Source organism: Oryctolagus cuniculus, chromosome 7 (assembly GCF_964237555.1).
Source record: "Oryctolagus cuniculus chromosome 7, mOryCun1.1, whole genome shotgun sequence".
NCBI classification, from domain to species: Eukaryota; Metazoa; Chordata; class Mammalia; order Lagomorpha; family Leporidae; genus Oryctolagus; species Oryctolagus cuniculus.
This window is the reverse complement of record NC_091438.1, coordinates 32,036,640-32,054,304: the sequence shown is the minus strand read 5'-3', so window position 1 is coordinate 32,054,304 and position 17,665 is coordinate 32,036,640. Positions and strand designations below refer to the sequence as shown.

The 17,665-nt window shown below is 40.5% G+C and overlaps 1 protein-coding gene across 1 annotated transcript in view; it reads left to right on the top strand.

Moving 5' to 3' along the window:
- Positions 1-4,477, top strand: part of LOC100353031 (flavin-containing monooxygenase 5-like) — a 41,939-nt gene extending 37,462 nt beyond the window's left edge. Inside the window, exons 6-8 of the mRNA XM_008264144.4 lie at positions 868-1,220; positions 1,350-1,422; positions 4,052-4,477. Coding sequence (XP_008262366.4) covers positions 868-1,220; positions 1,350-1,422; positions 4,052-4,427 — 802 coding nt within the window. The 3' untranslated portion in view covers positions 4,428-4,477. The remainder of the gene's footprint in view (positions 1-867; positions 1,221-1,349; positions 1,423-4,051) is intronic.
- The last annotated feature ends 13,188 nt before the right edge of the window (positions 4,478-17,665 follow it).

Sequence of the window (17,665 nt, the reverse complement as noted above, 5' to 3'; positions counted from 1 at the left end):
CCTTAAAATTCCATAAAGCAAACTTAACTGTACATATACATATATATTTGAATTTTCTATAAATGTGTCTTTTTCATTTATTTTGTGATGCCCCATTCTCAACATAAATCTTACTCATCTGTAACAGTCCTCCTGGTTGCTTACCAAGTAGCTCCTTCATCTTTACAATAGAAGACTGTTTGGACAGTGTGGTCATGTGACAAACCTTCCCCTGTAAGAATAAATGGAATCCAATAAATGGAGGTTCTGGAAAGGCCTGTGTTTGCCTGTCAAATGGGTCTCCCTCATAAACATAAATCTTTGCCCTTTCTCATTTATCTTTTCTCAAACATGAATTCAATGCCTGGAGTTATTTAAGACAATCATTTAGCTGGTTAAAGAAAATTTTTGAATGGGTACTTGTGCCAGGTACCTTTATGACTAATTCTGTGTTATGTATCTAACCTGGAGGTTGATTTTGCTTACCAAGAATAACAACATGATTGGACATGAAGTGGAGGGAATGTTAAGCATAATCTATGACTTGTTTTCAAGTAACGACCAATAACTATTTATCCTTTATCTTTGGTTCTCAGTAACTTAAAATAGTTTAGCAGTAGAACAAATAAGTATTATGACACAGAATGCCAACATATACATAAGGTTTCAAGGTCAAATATAAGATAACAATGTAGAGCTGATATAGTCACCAAAGCACTGAGGGCATAAAATTTCTCTTTGGAAATGAAAGGCAGAATATTAGATAAGCACATATTTAGAAAGGAAATCCTTTTTCAATGCAATTTTTTTCAATACTTTTTCATATACATTTTATTCTTTTTGTATATTGTCTTTACCTAGATTTTTCTTTTTAACTTTTACACACAGATTTTTAAGTCAGCACCCAACTGTCAGTGATGACCTGCCAAACCACATCATTTCCGGGAAAGTCCAAGTGAAACCCAACGTGACAGAGTTCACAGAAACAGATGCCATTTTTGATGATGGCACAGTCGAGGAGAATATCGATGTTGTTATCTTTGCCACAGGATACAGTTTCTCTTTTCCTTTCCTGGATGATTTGGTCAAGGTTAGCAATAATGAAGTGTCCCTGTATAAGCTTATGTTCCCACCTGACTTGGAGAAGCCGACCCTGGCCATCATCGGTCTTATCCAGCCTCTGGGCATCGTCCTCCCTATTGCAGAACTCCAATCGCGCTGGGCTGTGCGCGTGTTCAAAGGTATGTAGGATGACCTAGTAGTTCTACAGCTAATCCTCAGCCCCTTCTGCACACCTGTTCGCACCTTTCAGCAAAATATGTGCCTCTTACTCCTGGGAACCTTGACAGACTCTGAATTCTGTCTCCTAGGGCTCAGCAATTTGCCCTCAATGAAGACCATGATGGCAGACATTGCCCAGAGGAAAAGGGACATGGAAAAAAGGTAAAGAAATCAGGAGCCGTGACCAACGGGGCACCTTCCCAGGACTGCTGCAAGTCTTGCTCTAGGCTTCTAGACCTTATGCTTCTTCTTCTTCCTCTCACTCAATTTTATTTCTCCTATTTCCTACACTATGTTGTTATGCAACACAAGTATGTATCTTCATCCTCCCATTCAGTTATGCAGCACATCACTACATCTTTATTCCATTTAAATCATATTAAGTCTACATTAAATCTGTCAACTAGTGTTTCTTCCAGGTTCTCATCAGAATCCAGGAACTCTAAGTGATTTCCCAAAATGTGGGAATAGTCTCTGCTTTCCACCACATTGTGTTCTTCACTGACATCCTCGTAACCTAAGTCTGAGATACACTTTTAAGGTCTGGAGGCTTTGGCTTCTCTACCATGAGTTTGGTGCAGAAATTTTTGCTGAGGTCTCCCAAGGAACACATCACAATCCTTGTACTTGAATTCTGTTTAGGAGTTCTCAGATTCTTTAATATCAGACTTCTACTTCATACACTTATGTCTTGTTGCATTCAAAGCTATTTATTTTATTCTCTACCATGAGCCCAGAATTTAAGGGAACAAAATCTAGGAGGGGAGGTGTCTCGCAAGTAAGGTGCTTCTTTGGTCATGTATCCAAAGTGCCTCTGAGACCAGGAAACACAAAAGGCATGGCCATTTTCATAGACAGTGGATGAGAGGGACAATGAAAGAACGTGTACAAAATGAATATCTTAATAAATTACCTTGCCTCATTATTTCAGAATTTAAAGGCTTTAATGTATGTGTGTGTTTATGTCCATATAAAAAATGAAATTCACTCATCATTAATTTACCACTACCCTTCTTCTACACATTTTTAAAAATTTATTTACTTATTTGAGAGGCAGAGTTACAGACAGAGAGGAGAGACAAAGAGAGAAGTCTTCATCTACTGGTGCACTTCTCAAATGGCCACAAGAGCCAGAGCTGGGCTGATCTGAAGCCAGGAGCTTCTTTCATATCTCCCACATGGGTGCAAGGACCCCAAGTACTTGGATCATTTTTTACTGCTTTCCCAGGACTTAGCAGAGAACTGAATCAGAAGAGGAGTAGCTGGGACATAAGCCAGTGCCCATATGGGATGCCAGTACCGCAGGTAGAGGCTTAACCTACTATGCCACAACACCAGTCCCCCCTACACACACAATTTACAATTAATTTTACAAGCTGCAACACAGAGAAAACCATTGGTTGAAAAAACACTCAAGTTTCATTCTCATCAACATTCAGAAGTAGGAGAAGTGAAATATTTCTAATTCATTCATGAAAATTTCATTATTTTGTGCAGTGGATATTTAGCCTAGCATGCCTGTGTTCCATATTGAAGTGCCTCCGTTCAATACCCAACTCAATCTTCTGACTGCAGCTTCCTGCTAATGCAGATTCTGGGAAGCAGCAAGGGTAGCTCAAGAGATGGGCTTTTGCCATCCGTATGTGAGACCTGGACTGAGTTCCTGGCTCCTGGTCACAGCCCAGCCCTGCCTGTTGCAGAAATTTGGGAAATGAACCAAAAGATGGGTTCTCTCTCTCCCCCTTTCAAATAAATACATTTTTAACAATTCCTTTTTGCCTTTACCAATATGGTAGGCATATTGCTAAGCATTTCCAATAGGATTATGCCCAAGGGGAAATGGACAACAGCATAAAATAACAACACTGTTGTTTCTTCTTATTTAACTAACTAAAATAAGCCTTCTGTAATCAAATGTGAGGGCTGTGGTCTCTGTATTAAGGGGAAGTTCTCTTCACGTGGAACAAATGTTCCGTTCCTGTAGCAGAAGCATCAGCTCCCACACATCCCTGAGATGATAGTATGCATACCACCTTTGCCTCATATTGTCCAGCAAGTGTACATAGGGCTGAAGTTATCCCATAAAATGCATCTTGTCTCCTTAAAAAAAAAGGCACTTTCTCCTCAAGACACATTTCTTTCAAACACTGGAAGAAAAACTGTGATAATAAACATCAACTCTGCAGTAGCTACAAAGAATGGGGCCTCTAGGGTCACACAGTCCCTGGATACACATTCAGCAACGCACATTCAGAGTTGAAGCACTAGGGTCAAAGGAGAGATGCCCAAGTTACTGCCATCCCAGTAGCACTGCAGAGTCACTTAGCTGCAAAGGAGGCTACCTCACTGCACCCATGCCTCATTGCAGCCACCAAGCTCCTGGGGCCAGGCTGTCTATGATTACCCGATTATCCATCGCTGACTGGATGCAAACACCCAGGGCACTAGAAAGTAAGAGTTTTCAATCCATCTGCACAATAAACAAGATGTAGTTAACTGTCCTTCCTTGATAAAATGAATGTCTTAAAGGGTCCAGGTCACTGAGCATACCAATCTGCAACAAAGTCACCCCCATTACAATAAGAAATGAAGAAACTTACATTGTACATCTGGTCTGTGATGTGATAGTGGAGTGGCATTGGGTTCCTCAGTTCAGTTGTCTGGTTCACTTACATTACCTGTACTGTGTACAGAAAGGGTTACGATTCTTATAACTCTCAGATGACAGAAATCTCTGTGCCCCTCCCACCACCACGGGCCAAGTACTCTACACTTTTCCCTTCCCTTTCAGGTATGTGAAGACACCACGCCACACCATCCAGGTGGATCACATTGAATACATGGATGAGATTGCCGCCCTGGTGGGGGTGAAGCCCAACCTGCTATTGCTCTTTCTCTCAGATCCAAAGCTTGCCATGGAGGTTTTCTTCGGCCCCTGCACTCCATACCAGTACCGCCTACAGGGGCCAGGGAAATGGGACGGGGCCCGGAGAGCCATCCTGACCCAGAGAGAACGGATCATCAAGCCCCTGAAGACTCGAGTTACTAGTGAGGACTGCCAGTCATCCTCACAGCACTTTTCGCGAAAGTTGGTGCCACTTGGCCTGGCATTTCTGGCTGCTGCCTTAACATATTTCAGATATATTCATCAACACAAACAGAAATGAGTGTATAAATGAAATTGAGAGAGAAAAAAATTAATAGCTTTTAAGCTTTAACTCCTGAATCATTATGCCTAAATCATTATTTTTAAGTCTACAATGTATGTCCAGTAGTGTTTAGTACTACTATAACTGCTATAGAAAGTGTTTAGATATACTTTAAAAATAAATTTACTCCTTAAGAATGGGCATACATCATATTTCCATATAATACAGTATTATGAATGTTCTCGAAGATATTATTATTAAAAGAAATCATTAATAAATTTTAAGAATGGTTTTGCAATATAAAGTATAACAAAGTGGTTTCACAAAGCTAAGTTCTCCTTATAAAATCTTACTTCATCACTTTTTTCATTTTTATTTTAATTAATTTTAGCAGATTCAATATGATTTTCTAAACATTTTATTTAAGTTATACAAGTTTTACATATTTTATATATATACAGATTTGGGAACATAATGATACCCCCCCCCACTACACCTCCTGCCCACACTCCAACCCTTCCTCTTCCTCCCTCTCACATCCTTGGTCTTAATTTTTATAAAGATCTATTTTCAGTCTACTTAATGATCACATAGTTAGCCCTACACTAAGTAAAAGAGTTCAAAAAATAGTATGAAGAGAAAAAAGGAAAAAAGCTGTTCCTCAATGTAAGAGACAAGGGCTATAAACAATCATTGAATCTCAAAATGTCTTTCATTCCAGTACATTACATTCCAGGTACTCTATTAGTTACCTTGGATCAGGAAAAACATATGGTAGTACTCATTTTGGAACTGGCTTACTTCACTAAGTATAATGGTTTCCAGTTGCATCCATCTTGTTGCAAAAGACAGAATTTCATTTTTTAAAGCTTAATAGTACTCCATGGTGTATATACACCATAATTTATTTATCCAGTCAACAGTTCTTGGACATCTGGGTTGATTCCAGACATTAGCTGTTATGAATTATGCTGCAATGAACATGGGAGTACAAATATGCTTTCACACGTTGATTTCCTTTCATTTGGGTAAATTCCCAGGAGTAGGGTGGCTGGATCTCATGGTCTGTATTCAGAATTCTGAGATATCTCCATACTGTCTTTCATAGTGGCTGTAGTAATATACATTCCCACCAAGAGCTGAAGAAGATAGCTTTTTCCCCACATCCTCAGCAGCATTTGTCATTTGGTGTTTTCTGTATGAGAGCCCTTCTAACTGGAGTGAGGTAAAACCTCACTGTGGTTTTGATCTTCATTTCCCTGACAGCTAGTGATCCTGAGCATTTTTTCATGTGTATGTTGGCCATTTGAATTTTCTCTGTTGAAAAATGCCTGTTCAAGTCCTTTGCCCATTTCTCAACTGGATTGTTTGCTTTGTTATTGTTGAATTACTAGAGCTCTCTATAAATTCTGGATGCTAACCCTTTATCAGTTGCATAGTTTGCAAATAATTTCTCCCATTCTGTCGGTTCTCTCTTCACTTTCCTGAATGTTTCCTTTGCAATTCAGAAGCTTCTCAGCTTCATGAAATCCCATTTTTTCAATTTTGGCATTGATTGCCTGTGCTTCTGGGGTCTTTTCCAATAACTCTTTGCCTATGCCAATATCTTGCAGTTTCTCCAAACTTCTCCAGTAATTTGATGGCATTGTGTCATAGATTGAGGTCTTTGACCCATTTTGAGTGGATTTTTATGTAAGATGTAAGATATAGGTCTAGTTTCATACTTCTAAACACAGAGATCCAGTTTCCCCAACACTATTTATTGAAGAGACTGCCCTTGTTCTAGGGATTGATTTTAGCCCTTTGTCAAAGACAAATTGGCTTAGATGTTTGGATTGATTTCTGGCATTTCTATTCTGTTCCATTGGTCTATCCATCTGTTTTTGTACCAGTATCAGGCTGCTTTGATTATAACTGCCCTGTAGTATGTCTTGAAATTAGGTATTGTAATGCCTCCAGCTTTCTTTTGTTGTATAAGATCGCTTTAGCTATTCAGAGTCTCTTGTGTTTCCATATGAATTTTTTTTTGACAGGTAGAATTATAGACAGTGAGAGAGAGACAGAAAGGTCTTCGTTCCCTTGGTTCACTCCCCTATTGGCCACTACAGCCGGCGCTGTGCCAATCTGAAGCCAGGAGCCGGGTGCTTCTCCAGGTCTCCCATGCGGGTGCAGGGACCCAAGCACTTGGGCATCCTCCGCTGCCCTCCCGGGCCACAGCAGAGAGATGGACTGGAAGAAGAGCAACCGGGACTAGTACCTGGCACCCCAACCAGGACTAGAACCTGGGGTGCTGGTGCCACAGACGGAGGATTAACCAATTGAGCCATGATGCCGGCCCTCCATATGAATTTTAACATCATTTTTTCTAGTCTGCAAAGAATTTCATTGGCATGTTGATAGGGATCACATTGAATCTGGAAATTGCTTTTGGTAATATGTACATTTTGGTGATGTTGATTCTTCCAATCCATGAGCATGGAAGATTTTTCCATGTATTAGTATTTTCTTCTGTTTCTTTCTTTAGTGTTTTGTAATTTTCATCAGGAGATCCTTGATTAAATGTATGTAAATATGACACCCTTGATTAAATGTATTCCAAGATATTTAATTCTTTTTGGAGCTATTGTAAATGGAACTGATCTTTAAAGTTCTTTCTCAGCATGGCATTTTCTGTGTATACAAGGCTATTTATTTTTCTTTGTAGATTTTATATCCTACCACATTATCAAACTCTTTTCTGAGTTCCAATAATCTCTTACTGGAGACAATGCATGGCATGAGTTCGATTTTTTTTTTTAATTTGCTGACACTTGCTTTACAGCCTACTATGTGGTTAATCCTAGAGAAAAGTTCCATGCACGGGTGAGAAAAAAATGTGTATTCTGCAACTGTAGGATGAAAAGTTCTGTAGATATCTGTTAAGTCCATTTGGTCTATAGTGTCAATTAAATCTGCTGTGTCCTTGCTGATATTCTGTCTGGTTGACCTGTCCATTGCTGAAAGTGGGGTATTCAAGTCCCTCACTACTATTGTATGGGAGTCTATGTCTCCCTTTAGATCCCTTAACATTTCTTTTAAATAGCCAGATGCCTTGTAATTAGGTGCATATATGTTTATAATAATCATTTCTTCCTTTTGACCCCTTAATCATTACATAGTGCCCTTCTTTGTCTCTGTTAACTGTTTTTATGTTAAATTTTATTTTGTCTGATATTAGAATAACTACACCATCTCTTTTTTTGTTTTTGTTGTCGTGAACTATCTTTTTCCATCCTTTCACTTTTAGTCTGCAAGTATCTTTCTTGGTGAGATGTGTTTTGTAGGTAGCAAATAGATGGGTTTTGTTTTTTAATCCATTCAGCCAGTCTGTGTCTTTTAATTGGAGAGTTGAGGCCATTTACATTCAAGGTGACTGCTGATAAGAAACAACTTTGCCCTGCCATTTTTCCAAAAATATTTCTATCTTTCACTTTTAATTTCCTTTGAACTTTTACTGAGAGATTTTCTTCCTTTACCTTCTTTTGTAGAGATGATCATGTTTCTGTGTTTCTGTGTGTAGCACATCTTTAAGCATCTTTTGTAAGGCTGGACAAGTGGTGACAAATCTTTCTGTTTGTTATGGAAGATGTTTATTTCATCTTCATTCATAAATGAGAGCTTTGCAGGGCACAGTATTCTAGGTTTACAATTTTTTTTTTCTCTTGAGATTTGGAATATATCTCACCATTCTCTCCTAGCCTGTAGGGTTTCTGATGAAAAATCTGCTGTGAGTATAATTGGAGATCCTCTGAAAGTGATATGGTTTCTCTTGTGCACATTTTAAAATCTTTTCTTTATATTTTACTGTGGAGAGTTTGACTACAGTATGTTGTGGTGAAGATCTTCTGGTCTTGTCTAGTAGAAATTCTATATGCTTACTGTACTTGGATGTCCCGTTCTTTCTTCAAATTGGGGGATTTTTCTGTTATTATTTCACTAAAAAGACCTTCTATTCCTTTCTCTCTTTCCACGCCTTCAGGAACTCTGAATACCCATATGTTCTGTCACTTGATAGTATCCTGTAAATTTCCAAGTTTTTTTTCAACTTTTATTTAATAAATATAAATTTCCAAAGTACAACTTTTGAATTATACCAGCCTCCCCCCCACCATAACCTCCCTCCCACCCACAACCATCCCATTTCCCACTCCCTCTCCCATCCCATTCTTCATCACAATTCATTTTCAATTATCTTTATATACAGATCAACTTAGTATATACTATGTAAAGATTTCAACAGACTGCACCCACAAAGACACACAAAGTATAGAGTACTGTTTGAGTAGTAGTTTTACCATTAATTCACATAGTACAACAGTGTTTTTTAGTTTTCTAATTTCTTCTTGTTTTTGGTCTGACTGTAAAATCTAGGGGTTTGTCTTCTAGCTCAGATATTCTTTCTTCTGCCTTGTCAACTCTGTTGTTATGACTTTCCACTTCATTTTTATTTGATCTATTGAATTCTACATTTATAATGTTTCATTTTGATTTCTCTTTAAGATTTCAATTTCATGGGAAAATTTTCATTGATATAATGTATAGTTTTCTTTAGTTTGTGAATTTGCTTCTCATTGCTGCTGAGTAATCTGATAATTAGCTTTTTGAATTCCATCTCTGACACATCCTCAACCTCTTCATTTTCACATTCTAATGCTGAAATGGTATAGTGTTCCTTTGGGGACTCAAAGTGTCTTACTTAGTCTTATTTTTTTCAGTTTTTGTCTTTTTAGAAATTTTTTTTTGTCTGATGGCTTAGTGGGATGTCTAGACTTTCAGTGACAGGCCAGGGTGCTCTGTTCAGTATTGCTAGGTGGAGTGAGTGTCCAGAGTAACACCCAAGTTGAGCATGGTAGCTCTCCTATGGTTAAGTGGATTGAGAGGAATGATCACCTCTATTGGTGTGACCAGCTCTTCTCCTCTTAACTGATGAACATCCAGGTGTTAATTCCCAGTGTGCTCAGCACTTACCTGCATCACTTTATGAACTGCACATTTGATCTGTGGAGTCTTTCCTGTGAGCACAGTTCCCCCTGCTAAGAGCTGCTATAGACAAGCAAGGAGCTCAGAGAGTGTGGAGAGCACTCTGTGGTTGTCCAGAACCTAGCCACATTCTGCCTCCTCGTATGCAGTCACTATTTTCTCAGACTCAGCCCCCGGGCTCTCCAGGTGGTGCATTGCCAGTGTGGTCTCTCTGTCCCCTGCTAGCCAGTCCTGTCTAGAATATGGAAACCAAAGAGTTCCCAGAGCTGCTCTCTATGTGTGGTCCTTCCAACCTGATTCAGTGTTGGTGGGGAAGGCGGGTTTTTCTCTCTGGTTAGATCTGTGGTTCACAGGCACACAAGGTACCCACCCTCTGCAGCCCTGCTCACTTCCTAATTGTGCTGGGCACGTAGGAGAGTCCTGCGGGTGGTGCTTCCCCTCTATAGGTCCGGATCCCCCTCTCCTCCTATTGTTAAGCAATTTGTGCAGTGTAAATGGCATGGTGGAGGCCCTCCTCCTCAGCTGTCTCTGACTTGCTATGGCCCTCACCAACTGGGTGCGGGGGGCACCCCAGCTATTCCTGGATATGTGCACAGGCTCTGGGGTGGGTGCCATCTGCCTGTGTCCAAAAATGGCATCAGCTCTCTCCTGGCTGGCTGCAGATCTTTTTCTGGGTGATCAATCACCTGCTATAGTGGAGGACCCATGTGGAACTCCAAAAGCAATTCACTAAGCTCTCCCTCCCATTGTATCAGCAGAGCCACAGGCCGAGGAGTCCCCTCTCACCTGGCTTGCAGGGGCAGGTGTCTTCCTCCCTGGATCCAATTTGGCAGGTCTTCTGTTGGTACTTTCTCTCTCAGCACACGTCCAGACCATCTCCACTGCTCTGGCAGGGTCTTCCGCCATGGCCTCATTTAGACTTTAAACAATTTCCTTTCAGCAGTTTATACTCAGGAATAATTTTTATGCAGATTGTAATGCAGATAATCATACACTACATTTTTTGTACTCCATTTGTTACCACAGATCAGGGAAAACATAGAGGGTTTGTCTCTTGGGGATTGGCTTATTTCACTAAGTATGATGGTTTCTAGTTGCATCTCTTTTGTTGGGAAAGACCGGATTTCATTCTTTTTCATGCTGAGTAATATTCCATAGTGGATATACACCATAATTTCTTTATCCAGTCATTGGTTGATGAGCATTTGGGTTTCTTATTAATATTTTATTTTGACAGTCAGAGTGGACAGTGAGAGAGAGACAGAGAGAAAGGTCTTCCTTTGCCATGGGTTCACCCCACAGTGGCTGCTGTGGTCAGCGTGCTGTGGCCGGCGCACCGCGCTGATCTGAAGCCAGGAGCCAGGTGCTTTTCCTAGTCTCCCATGAGGGTGCAGGGTCCAAGGACTTGGGCCATCCTCCACTGCACTCCTGGGCCATGGCAGAGAGCTGGCCTGGAAGAGGGGCAACCGGGACAGAATCCGACGCCCCAACTGGGACTAGAACCCAGTGTACCAGGACTAGAACCCGGTGTGCAGGTGGAGGATTAGCCTAGTGAGCCGCGGCACCAGCCTGCTTATTTTTTCAAAAAATTCTATTAAGTTCTCAGTCAGAAAAGATTCAAATTACCATATAAAAGTTAAATCTTTTTTTTTTTTTGACAGGCAGAGTGGACAGTGAGAGAGAGAGAGAGAGAGAGAAAGGTCTTCCTTTGCCGTTGGTTCACCCTCCAATGGCCACCGCGGCTGGCGCACTGCAGCTGGCGCACCATGCTGATCTGATGGCAGGAGCCAGGTACTTATCCTGGTCTCCCATGGGGTGCAGGGCCCAAGGACTTGGGCCATCCTCCACTGCCTTCCCGGGCCACAGCAGAGAGCTGGCCTGGAAGAGGGGCAACCAGGACAGAATCCGGCGCCCCAACCGGGACTAGAACCCGGTGTGCCAGCGCCGCAAGGTGGAGGATTAGCCTAGTGAGCCGCTTAATTAAACATTTTATACTTCAACTTAAAAATAAAATATTTTAGATTTCAGCTTACTAGAAATGAAAAAAGTTTTTCTTTTAAATTTACTTGTTCACTTTAAATGCAACTGTTTTTGAAGAAACAACTAATAAAAATATAATAGATTTCATAAACTTCAATGAATTGCACTAAGCTCTTGCTATTTGGAGATAGACAATCACTACACGCTATTAAGAGCAAGGCTACACTGACACCTGAGTGACTATTGCAGCTACAAAGATGGCCCAAGTCTTGCGCTCTTGCACCCATGTGGGGGACCCAAAGGAAGCTCCTGGCTCCTGGCTTTGGATCCTCCTAGCTCCAGTCATTGTGGCCATCTGGAGAGTGAACCAACAGATGGAGGACCCTTTCTCTCTTTCTCTCTCTCTCTCTCTCTCTCTTTATGCCTCCCGTAACTCTGCCTTTCAAATAAATAAATAAATCTCTAAAAAACACAGCTGCATGCTGTGCCCTTGGAACAGCCTCCTTCTACATAAGGACAGGGACTTCTCACTGTCGATATTCTGAGCAAATCAGAAGGGCTCCCTGCTCCAAAGGCCTTCTACCCTGGTGACTGTGAAATCCTCAGCCTGGGTTCTGTTGCCTAGCAGGTATTCTCTCTGCCACCCTATTAAGAACCAACCCACCAAAGAATGAAAGTGTGAGAGCTGAGTGGATGAAGGGTAGGGCTTGAGCAGTATGCAGTTAGAGCAAGAAGAAACATCAGTTAAAATATTGTAAAAGCATCATAAAGGAATCTATTTACTAAAGCCTTTTGAAGAGAAACTGGAAGTTTATTTGTATCTTTCCACATCTGTCCTTAAGTGGCACTATGGGTGCTTTGTTGCACAAGGCATATACAGCCAGCTCAGAGGGACAATTGCAACACTATTACTAACAACATAATTAGTGGCAACTGTTTAAATAACCAGTTCTCAGAACATAGGCCTGTGGTATCTCCCAAGGAACAACTGGTGCTTTGCTGATAAGGCTCTTGGCCAATACATTCATGTAGGTCCTTTTCAGGGAAGAGTGAGGCAGGAGAATCAGAGGAGCAGAGAATCAGGATGTGGAGGTTCAGGGACAGGCTGGCTGGCTTTGAGGAGTTACAGAACCATCAGCCAAGGAACACAGGCAGCTACAGAAGCTGTGCAAAGAAAGCTCAGGTGCTGCCCTAGATCCTCTAGAAGGAACCCAGCTGCGCTGACTCTGTGTTAGCCATGGGAGACTTCCGACCTCCAGACTGAAAAGATAATGAACTCGTGTTATCTACGTCACTACATCTTTGATGCTTTACTACAGCATCAGAAGAAAAAATAACATAACCAGTGCAAGTGTAAAAAGACACTAGTGAATAAATGAAGCAAAAATATTGACAGTCATTTTAAAAAACAGTGCTTCTATTTATAATTGTACATAGGTGAATCTGAAGACTGTGTCTTGATTTTAAAAATAAAAAGTCTTAAAATTCTTTATATTACTACAAGTTTTATTTAATGAATATAAATTTCCAAAGTACGATTTATGGATTACAATGGCTTCCCCCACATACCGTCCCTCCCACCCACTACCCTCCCCTTTCCCACTCCCTCTCCCCTTCCATTCACATCAAGATTCATTTTCGATTATCTTAATATACAGAAGATCAGCTTAGTATACATTAAGTAAGGATTTCAACAGTTTGCTCCCACACAGAAACATAAAGTGAAAAATAATAGATGATTTTTTTTAAATGATGATGAAATCAGATCAGACCTATTGTCATGTTTAATCCCAGTGAGAGTCAAGTTGGGAGTTGATAATTTCTTTTTTTTTCTTTTTTTTTCTTTTTTTACAGAGGATCAGTTTAGTATACATTAAGTAAAGATTTCAACAGTTTGCACCCCCATAGAAACACAAAGTGAAATATATTGTTTGAGTACTCGTTATAGCATTAAATCTCAATACACAGCACATTAAGGACAGAGATCCTACATGAGGAGTAAGTGCACAGTGACTCCTGTTGTTGACTTTACCAATTGACACTCCTGTCTATGGCATCAGTAGTCTCCCTATGCTCCAGTCATGAGTTTCCAAGGCTATGGAAGCCCTCTGAGTTCTCCGATTCTTATCTTGTTTAGACAAGGTCATAGTCAAAGTGGAGGTTCTCTCCTCCCTTCAGAGAAAGGTACCTCCTTCTTTGAAGACCTGTTCTTTCCACTGGGATCTCACTTGCAGAGATCTTTTGCCAGAGTGTCTTGGCTTTCCATGCCTGAAATACTCTCATGGGCTTTTCAGCCAGATCCGAATGCCTTTAGGGCTGATTCTGAGGCCAGAGTGCTATTTAGGACATCTGCCATTCTATGAGTCTGCTGAGTATCTCACTTCCCATGTTGGATCACTCTCCCCTTTATTTATTCCATCGGTTAGTGTTAGCAGGTACTAGACTTGTTTATGTGCTCCCTTTGACTCTTAGTCCTTTCATTATGATCAACTGTGAACTGAAACTGATCACCTGGAACAGTGAGATGGCATTGGTACATGCCACCTTGATGGGATTGAATTGGAATCCCCTGGTATGTTTCTAACTCTACCATTTGGGGCAAGTCAGCTTGAGCATGTCCCAAATTATACATCTCTTCCCTCTCTTATTCCCACTCTTATGTTTAACAGGGATCACATTTCAGTTAATTTTTAACACTTAAGAATAACTGTGGATTAATTACAGAATTAAACCAGTCATATTAAGTAGAACAGACAAAAAAACTACTAAGAGGGATAATGTATTAAGTTGTTCATTAACAGTCAGGGCTATGCTGATCAAGTTTAATTCCTGGAGCAAGGACAGTCTATTCAATAAAGGGTGCTGGGAAAATTGGATTTCCACATGCAGAATCATGAAGCAGGACCCCTACCTTACACCTTACACAAAAATCCACTCAACATGGATTAAAGACCTAAATCTACGACCTGACACCATCAAGTTACTAGAGAACATTGGAGAAACCCTTCAAGATATTGGCACAGGCAAAGAGTTTCTGGAAAAGACCCGGGAGGCACAGGCAGTCAAAGCCAAAATCAACTATTGGGATTGCATCAAATTGAGAAGTTTCTGTACTGAAAAAGAAACAGTCAGGAGAGTGAAGAGACAACCGACAGAATGGGAAAAAATATTTGCAAACTATGCAACAGATAAAGGGTTAATAACCAGAATCTACAAAGAGATCAAGAAACTCCACAAAAACAAAACCAACAACCCAATTAAGAGATGGGCCAAGGACCTCAATAGACATTTTTCAAAAGAGGAAATCCAAATGGCCAACAGGCACATGAAAAAATGTTCAAGGTCATTAGCAATCAGGGAAATGCAAATCAAAACCACAATGAGGTTTCACCTCACCCCAGTTAGAATGGCTCACATTCAGAAATCTACCAACAACAGATGCTGGCGAGGATGTGGGGAAAAAGGGACACTAACCCACTGTTGGTGGGAATGCAAACTGGTCAAGCCACTATGGAAGTCAGTCTGGAGATTCCTCAGAAACCTGAAGATAACCCTACCGTTCGAACCAGCCATCCCACTCCTTGGAATTTACCCAAAGGAATTTAAATTGGCAAACAAAAAAGCGGTCTGCAGCCTAATGTTTATTGCAGCTCAATTCACAATAGCTAAGACCTGGAACCAACCTAAATGCCCATCAACGGTAGACTGGATAAAGAAATTATGGGATATGTACTCTTTAGAATACTATACCGCAGTAAGAAACAACAAAATCCAGTCATTTGCAACAAAATGGAGGAATCTGGAACACATCATGCTGAGTGAAATAAGCCAGTCCCAAAGGGACAAATACCATATGTTCTCCCTGATCGGTGACAACTGACTGAACACCAAAAAGGAAACCTCCTGAAGTGAAATGGACACTATGGGAAACGGTGACTTGATCAGCATAGCCCTGACTGTTAATGAACAACTTAATACATTATCCCTCTTAGTAGTTTTTTTGTCTGTTCTACTTAATATGACTGGTTTAATTCTGTAATTAATCCACAGTTATTCTTAAGTGTTAAAAATTAACTGAAATGTGATCCCTGTTAAACATAAGAGTGGGAATAAGAGAGGGAAGAGATGTATAATTTGGGACATGCTCAAGCTGACTTGCCCCAAATGGTAGAGTTAGAAACATACCAGGGGATTCCAATTCAATCCCATCAAGGTGGCATGTACCAATGCCATCTCACTGTTCCAGGTGATCAGTTTCAGTTCACAGTTGATCATAATGAAAGGACTAAGAGTCAAAGGGAGCACATAAACAAGTCTAGTACCTGCTAACACTAACCGATGGAATAAATAAAGGGGAGAGTGATCCAACATGGGAAGTGAGATACTCAGCAGACTCATAGAATGGCAGATGTCCTAAATAGCACTCTGGCCTCAGAATCAGCCCTAAAGGCATTCGGATCTGGCTGAAAAGCCCATGAGAGTATTTCAGGCATGGAAAGCCAAGACACTCTGGCAAAAGATCTCTGCAAGTGAGATCCCAGTGGAAAGAACAGGTCTTCAAAGAAGGAGGTACCTTTCTCTGAAGGGAGGAGAGAACCTCCACTTTGACTATGACCTTGTCTAAACAAGATAAGAATCGGAGAACTCAGAGGGCTTCCATAGCCTTGGAAACTCATGACTGGAGCATAGGGAGACTACTGATGCCATAGACAGGAGTGTCAATTGGTAAAGTCAACAACAGGAGTCACTGTGCACTTACTCCTCATGTAGGATCTCTGTCCTTAATGTGCTGTGTATTGAGATTTAATGCTATAACGAGTACTCAAACAATATATTTCACTTTGTGTTTCTATGGGGGTGCAAACTGTTGAAATCTTTACTTAATGTATACTAAACTGATCCTCTGTAAAAAAAGAAAAAAAAAAAGAAAAAAAAAGAAATTATCAACTCCCAACTTGACTCTCACTGGGATTAAACATGACAATAGGTCTGATCTGATTTCATCATCATTTAAAAAAATCATCTATTATTTTTCACTTTATGTTTCTGTGTGGGAGCAAACTGTTGAAATCCTTACTTAATGTATACTAAGCTGATCTTCTGTATATTAAGATAATCGAAAATGAATCTTGATGTGAATGGAAGGGGAGAGGGAGTGGGAAAGGGGAGGGTAGTGGGTGGGAGGGACGGTATGTGGGGGAAGCCATTGTAATCCATAAATCGTACTTTGGAAATTTATATTCATTAAATAAAAGTTTAAAAAAATAAAAAATAAATAAATAAATAAAAAGTCTTAAAATTCTTTATATTACTACAAGTTGGTTTAGAACACAGTGCTTATATTTATATTTACATGTTAATGATTCTGAAGAATAAACTTTAATTTTAAAAATTAAAAAAATAGATTTATTTATTTGAAAGAGTTACAGAGGGGAGGGAGAGGGAGAGAGAGGGAGATATAGAGAGAAATCTTCCATCTGCTGGTTAACTCCCTCTTTGGCTGCAGTGGCTGGAGCTGGGCCAACTCAAAGCCAGGAGCCAGCAGCTGCGTCTGGCTCTCCTACATGGGTGCAGGGGCCCAAGTACTTAAGCCATCCTCTGTTGCTTTCCCAAGCTCATTAGCAGGGAGCTGGATCAGAAGTGGAGTAGCCAGGACTCTAATCAGCTCTCATATGGATGCCTTGCGGTAGGTTGCAGTTTTGCCCACTATGCCACAGTACCAGTCCCAGTAAAAAAAAAAAAAAAAAAAAAAAAAAAACTTTGTTGTTTCAAAAAAGTGTTTTTTGTTTATTTGCAAAGTGGATTATGGGGGAGGGGGAGGGGGGGAGAGAGAGAGAGAGAGATTCTATACACTGGTTTACTCCCTAAATGGCATATTGGCTGGGCCAGGCTGAAGCCAGGAGTCTGGAACTCCATCCATGTCTCCCAAGTGGGTGGCAGCAGCTGAGACACTCGGGCCATTATCCGCTGCATGTGAGCAGGGAGCTTGATCAGAAGCAGAGGAAGTAGGACTTGAACCAGTGCTACAATATGGGATGCCGATATTGCAGGCAATGGGTTAACCCATTGCACTACATCACTGACCCCAAAAATAAAAATTCTTAAATCTTTGATCTTTTAGTTTTTCCTTTGCTATTAGCAAAATTTCCCCCATTGGATTTTATAATTATTCCTCTGGTCAACAAAACCCAAATAAATACCATGTGTACTTTTTCTCCAGAAGAATTCAGATAACTAAACTTAGTATGGCAAATCAC